Source organism: Crocodylus porosus, unplaced genomic scaffold, assembly GCF_001723895.1.
Source record: "Crocodylus porosus isolate Cpor-Errol unplaced genomic scaffold, CroPor_comp1, whole genome shotgun sequence".
NCBI classification, from domain to species: Eukaryota; Metazoa; Chordata; order Crocodylia; family Crocodylidae; genus Crocodylus; species Crocodylus porosus.
In genome coordinates, this window is record NW_017728886.1 from 171,538,313 (window position 1) to 171,544,940 (window position 6,628).

At 44.0% G+C, this 6,628-nt stretch overlaps 1 protein-coding gene across 1 annotated transcript; it reads left to right on the forward strand.

The window, feature by feature from the left end:
* The first annotated feature begins 842 nt into the window (after window positions 1–842).
* LOC109316841 (rotatin-like) lies at window positions 843–3,402 on the forward strand. Its single transcript, XM_019545207.1, has 3 exons — window positions 843–924; window positions 1,841–2,028; window positions 3,148–3,402. The coding sequence occupies exons 1-3, from the start codon at window positions 894–896 to the stop codon at window positions 3,385–3,387; spliced, it is 459 nt and encodes a 152-aa protein (XP_019400752.1). The 5' UTR covers window positions 843–893; the 3' UTR covers window positions 3,388–3,402.
* The last annotated feature ends 3,226 nt before the right edge of the window (window positions 3,403–6,628 follow it).

The window sequence follows — 6,628 nt, forward strand, 5'->3', positions numbered from 1 at the left end:
TTGGGAGCATTTGAAGCTCCAGGCTTAGTGGACGATACTTGCTGATTGTAGCACCACATACGGTGTGTGTATGATTTTGTTCAGTCGAGAGGATTTGGAACTAATTTGGCTAATTTGACTTGGAACATTTCGTGCTTTTTATAAACATTTTTTCAAGCCTTTTTTTGGGTAAACGTTTTCACACACAAAAATAGTCCTATAGTCAATTAAGACTCCCCAAACAGAGACTCAGATGTTGCATCGATCAGCTGCCTCAAAAATGATCATACCTTCTGAACACTTTTACTATGATTGATCATTTCAACCCTTGGATGTATGATCATACAAGTACAATAATTATTGTACACCTGGCAACACTCAAGACAGCAGCCAAATTTGGGTGCAGCAAAAGCGGATGGCGCAGCTGCAGCACTACACTCCCCTTCCCACCCCTCGGAAGAAGGGACACGAGCCAAAACCTTAGGAGAAAACATCGTTCGCCTCATTTTTGCGATTGCTTTATTTTGGGGGCCACAGGCTTCACCTTTCGCGGGAAGGTCAACTCCTGCTCAAGGGCCCGGCTCCAGCCTGGAGGAAAGAGGCGGGTCCCTGCTCCATCGTGACGCCACTCTGCCAGAAAGCTTCTCATACCCTCCTCCTGCAGGAAGCTCAGCAGCAAAGCACTTCCGTGGTCTACAGCTCCCACGGGGCTGTGCGGTTTGGACTACAGCTCCCACGGGGCTGTGCGCCTTGTATTACCGCCTCTCCGTGTCCCACTTGGCGGGGCGGCTTAGACTGCAGTTCCCAGCGTCCTTCACGCGAGGCCCGCTACTTCTCAGCCCGGTCCGGCTGGGTGGAGCGCGCTGGGGGTGGGCTCGGCGCGGCGGTTGAATCGCGGGCGGGCGGCGCGGGGCATGGAGCTGTGTCCGCTCATCCGGAAGCTCGGTGAGGCCCGGGCCCAGGCTCCAGCACGGAGCCTGGTTATGGGGCAGGGAGGAGTGCTGGGGGCGGTGAATGCTGGGATACTGGGGTGCTGATGTTTTCGGTTAGCTTGGTGGGGACAGAATGAAATGGCCCCGACAGGAGCGAGGGAGGGGGCCCAGTGTTAGCCCTTGCGTGAAGTGGCCCAGCCTTGAGGTGCTGGGAGAGGGCTGGGAGCACCGTGTCAGGTGCATTCTTCTGTGGGTGCTCCTGTCTTAAGTGACCTGCCCAAGTTGTGTTCTTCTGGAGCTTAGGAAGAGGCAGGGAGGCTCCTCGTTACAATAAAGGCTTAATGGGAACAGCTAACCCCGACCCAAGATTGTCCACTGATCACTTCTCATGGATGACAGCACTCTTTAGTGATGGAATTCGCCCTTACGACTATATCCCACTTTTGGTGGTGGGGGGTGGCGGCACTTGATACACACTTAGTTAGAAAAGGAACCAAAGCCAAGCAGAAATGCTGGTAAGCCATTCGTTTAGACCAAACTACGTCACAGGTCTGGTGTGCTCAGTGGAACTGAGGCACGGCCAGGTGGAATTTGACAGATGGTCTCGATTCCCATGGAGGAGACCACTAGATGTCTCCACTCAGAACAAATGAGCGGTACCTGCCCTAGCCTGGACAGTGCCTTGGACCTCTGGGTCTGATCTCCAGACTTCCCGCTGGGGGGAAAGAACAGGTATAGGTCTTGAAGCCTGGTGTCATAGTTCTGTCTCTGACGGTCTTTTATCTATTTGTCTCACAAAGTGCAACATGTAACTTCGCCCTGAGTTGCCCCATAAGAGCATTCAATGGAGCGGGACGGTAGGAGGGACCGTACTCAGATGGCTTAATCCATGGGTGCTCCTTTGTCTTGTTTTGTTTTTTGTTTTTAAGGTCATCCACTGGCTGAGATCAGAGAGAGAAGCCTGAAGAATATCTTGTGCAAATTAGATCACCAGCTGATTTCATATGCTGACCTAGTTCAAGAAAAACTGCTGTTCCTCCATCTACTGGAATGGTTCAATTTTCCTCTAGTCCCAATGAAAGAGGAGGTGTTAAACTTGCTGAGCAACTTGGTGAAGGTATAAAATCCTAGACAAGGGATCAGCTGCATTTTTGGACAGAGTGCCAAAAAAATCCACAACCTCAACTTGTAAGATGTTGATGTGCCTGGGCCTGTTGGTGGGGGAGCCATGAGGGGTCTGATCTTTGTTGTGGCAGTATAGCCCTGGCCCCTTTCCCAAGGTGTGCATGCCACTCTGGCATACATGCTGGGGGTTGCCTACCCCTGTCCTAGACTGTATTTTAAATCTGTAGCCTGGGGATTGAAATTGTGCAAGGCACTTACTCAAAGTTAATGCAAGCAATTCTCATTAAGTGCAAAGAACCCAGGTCATTTGCAGTTAGGGCTGTGATAGTGGCACCCCTAAACCTGATGGGCTTCTGTCATTTTCAGGGCTTCCAGCAGGAACCCATTGCTTTCCGTTCACTATTGTTGGAGACAATTATCATTCACTGAAACAATCCAATTATTTCAAAACTGTGAATGGGTCTGAAAGATCCTGTGGCTTGTACACTTCGCCAACATGCAAATAATTGATGTTTATTACAGTACCAATTGGCAAAAAAAGAACAAATGGCACCTGGATCATATTACAAAATTGTACTGTAATCTGGAGTGATTTTAGTTGCTTTTAAATATTCATTTCTAATATTTGAATTAAATGAAGCACACGCACATGCATACACACACACAAGACACTCACTGCTTTTTAACTAGATCATAGAAGCATACCTAGGTAAGTGACTTGCCAGAGAACACATTGGTAGCTAGTGACAGGTGGAAAAAGGACTCTGGGAAACTGATTCCAAGTCCAGTGCCTTGTTTACTGACTCCTACTGCGTAGCTGAAAGTAGGTATAAATATGGTGAGCAACAAGAATGCAGTGGTTAAAATATCTGCTCTTGACTTGTGTTGTCACTTTGGCTACACTGCTGCTGAAAAGGGGACACATTTTCTAATATACTTGTCTCAAAGGAGGTAAGAAGACTTGCCTCTGAAGAACAGTCACAGGTAGTAATGACAGAATTGCAACTACAGGTCTCAGACTCTCCCAGACTTGTCCTTTGATCAGTAGACAGCTTGTTTATGTACAAACATTTCGGGCTTATGTTAACTGACAGCCCTGTTTCTAATTTAGCATCCATCTGCTATCCAGCAATTGATTGGAATTGGTGCAGTGGAGTTCTTCTCTCAACTCCGTCCTAATGTGGATTCAAATCTGCAGGCTGTAATTGATGGGATCCTGGATGGACTCTTTCGACTTCCTTCGGAAATTCCTTCCAGTTATCCAGAGGTGTCTTATCAAAATCAGCCCTTGCCTTCAGGAGAACAACCAGGTAATTTTATATCTTCAGGAAACTTGCTTGTCTTCAATTAAAACAAAAAACGAAGAGATTCCAGGTTGCAGAAAGCCTGTTTGATCAGAAAGAACGGGCAGTTATGCTTTAGTGAAGTTTAGTGAGTTGCATTCTGAGGGGGGGCTGTGCATGGAAAGAGAACCTAAACTTAGTGAAGTCACTCACTACTTTTTTAAAGATTTTCTAGGTTGAAAATCTCAATTTGATTTCATGTTTTCATTTGACATCTGTTGATGTTTAAGTGTGAATAATATATGTCGCTAGAAAACTAGCACTTACTTGTGTGATGAGGGAGGGATGTCAAAGGACTGGGCCGCTCTTGTAGATTTTGACTAGTCTGGTACTTTTTTACTGAACTGTGGTAGCATTGGCTTTTGATTTGTCGTGACAGTTAATCTAATAAAATACTGATGCTGTTCTAGGATGAGTATCATAAACTAAACAAAAGTATACCTTGGCCTATTTTCTGTCAAGTTTTAGATAAATTTATGCTATAGTAAAGTATGTAAAGCATGAGCAAAGGTAGTGATAGTTTGATTGCTGTCAGACTTCTAAAGTCTTCAGTCTTTAGTTGTGATTATTGTTACATGCATTAGACACTGTGGCCATTTAAATTTCATTTAGTAGACTTACCTTCTTTCTCTCTTTTTTTTTTTTGTTCCCTCCTCCCTGCTGTTAATTTTCTGGGCACAATTCTTTCAGACAACAGGCTTTCTAATCAGTTGGACTCCCTTCCTGCTGATGGAATTGAGGAAAAGGGTTGGCATTTTGTAGCCTTTCTGGCCCTAGTACCCTCTGCATAGAGCATGCTTCTTGGAATTATACAGAAACCAATATTAGGGCACAGGCTGAGGTTACAGAATTTAATTTTTTAGACCCTGGACAGATTCTTATTTTCCTCAACTAGAAAATTTCTACTGGGCGCATCTACACAGTCATTAAAGTGCCCTCGATAATATGCATTGAATTCAGTACGTGGATAATGAGTTACTAAATCAAGATGCAGTAACTCGCACTACTGCATAGTAGCACTAGCACATGTGGGTTTTTTTGTGCAGTAGCGTATTAGCATGGGTTTTGCCCGGCATACTACTGTACAGTGTTATTAGGCATCTGTGCAGTTAGTGTCTTGTGTAGATGCACCCACTGTGTCTTAAATACAGTGAACTTCCTCTTTTCCTTATTGTTAAACTATAATCAATCAAATCACTTTCCTTAAATGTCACAATGCCTATGTTTTACAATAATTGCTAGTTTTAATATAAAGTATATGTTGGGTTTGACCTAGGTTTTTTTATGTTATTAGTGCTATGATTTTCTCTTCTCAAAATAGTTAGGAGATTTTTAATTATAGAGAAAGTATAAAATCAAGCTATTAACATAGGAACGGTTGGTGTAAATGATGTAGGTGACTGTTCTCTCAAGGATACATCAATGTAGTAAATGGTATAGTTCTACAAAATGGGTTCTAAAAAAAAAAATCGCTGTATTTACTCAAATCCACAATGAAGTTTTTTTTCCCCCCATCAACATAGAAGAGGGGAAAAAAAGCCTTGTCTTGGATTTGAGTATTGGAACAGGGCAGGCAGCTGCTGCGGCTACTTCTACCTGACTGGGCTGGGGCCAGGGCTGCTGCTGCTGCTGTGTTTGCCCTGGAGCTGGAGCCAGAGCCCCCCAGAAGGCAAGTATTGGGTAGGTACTAGAAAGGAGATAGGTGGTGAGGGGGCATGTGGCATGGGAGTCAGGAATAGGTAAGGGCAGCAGGCACTGGGGACAGACCATGGCTTGGTGGGGTAAGGGGGGGAGAAGGCTGGCACCGGGGTTGCAGACAGCAGGGGGACGTGACAGGGGAACTGGTGAGTAAGAGGTAGGGAGACAGGCACTAGGAGGGAAAAAGGGGAGGAGGCAGGTAGTGGAGGTAAGGGCTGGGAGTCTAGCTACGTGTTAGGGTTGTAAATGTCAATTTAAAAAGCATCCATTTAACCTGTTGTTTTAATTACAGTAGTTAAACAATTAATTGGTATGGCACCCCCAGAGTGGGAGGTGGAGGGGAGGGAAGAGCGGGGACTAATACCTAATAGCTAGAGTCTGCAGACCTGGTGCAGCCTTTCTGTTGCCTGTTGTGAGCAGTCTGGGATCTGTGGTGAGTGGTCGGAGCCTGGCTGCTCTTGACAAGTGGTGGGGAAGCTGCAAGCAGCTGCCCTGGAGTCTGGAACGTAGCTATAGGTACTAGTCCTCCCGCCTGCATGCCCTGCTGCCTCCTCTTCCCCAACTGCTTTTCCCACCACAGTGGTGGAGAGAGTGAATTTAAGATGACTTTCCAGTAATTTAATTCTTTTCATGGAAAATTTATAAATGTGATTTATATAATTATTGGGATATTGTCTTGAATTTGAACTCATCTTGGATTTGAGGAATACAGTAATTATGACATTTACTAGGGCAGAGAGAGAGGTTAATTATGTAAAGCAGAAGCAGGGTAGATGTGCTTAAGCTTCTCTGATTGAGGCTAGATACAGACATCTGAAAAGCCTGAGGTGGAATCAGTCTGAGTTACAGTTTTCTGTAAGCAGCATAGTTTAGATTGGTAGCAAACAGAACTCATGTTCTCTCTTTGGAGAGGGTGGGGGTCAGGGCAAATTGTAAATTGGGTTCCACCATTTTTAAATCAGTCTGTGTGGGCCAAACTTTTATTCGGTTATGGGTATAGACTAGTTTTGTGTGCCAAACTTCTGTTATTAGTATAGACTGGTTTCCAGTCACTTATACCAGTAAAAGTGTAATGTCTGTGCCTGTCCTCAGTGTATAAAATGCATGTTTGCTAGATTTTTATGGTTATGTAGTTTTTGTACATTTCATAAATGTAATATTACATGCTTCTTATCCATTGTTGAGCTGATTTGGTAACTTAAGTATACTAACCATAAAGTACCAATCTAAGTGGAAACTCGTACTTGCAACAAACAGATATTTTTTGGCTATATGAGTTGGGTAGATGGAGAAATATTTATTTTCAGTTTTGGTTTTTCTTTTTTCTTCCATTACCTCCATGTATGGTCTGTTTTAATATATATGCAGAATAAAAAACAGCAGAGAAATAGACTTTTAGAAAATACAAATTGGTAGAACTTGGAGGCAATGATCTCTCAAACTGCTTTTAACTCTACTGTGAAGATGGATTGGATTATTTGGTATTTTAGGAAATACAGAAAAATACAATATTTGCACTCAATGAAAATGTGGTCTCTCTTTTTTTTTTTT

What these genes read in the sequence shown, in the direction of transcription:
- LOC109316841 (XM_019545207.1), top strand. Translation starts at nt 894, where the DNA reads ATGGAGCTGTGTCCGCTCATCCGGAAGCTCG. An exon ending in TCCGCTCATCCGGAAGCTCG is followed by an intron (nt 925 to 1,840) that starts GTGAGGCCCGGG and finishes TTTGTTTTTAAG; the next exon opens with GTCATCCACTGGCTGAGATC. An exon ending in TGCTGAGCAACTTGGTGAAG is followed by an intron (nt 2,029 to 3,147) that starts GTATAAAATCCT and finishes TTTCTAATTTAG; the next exon opens with CATCCATCTGCTATCCAGCA.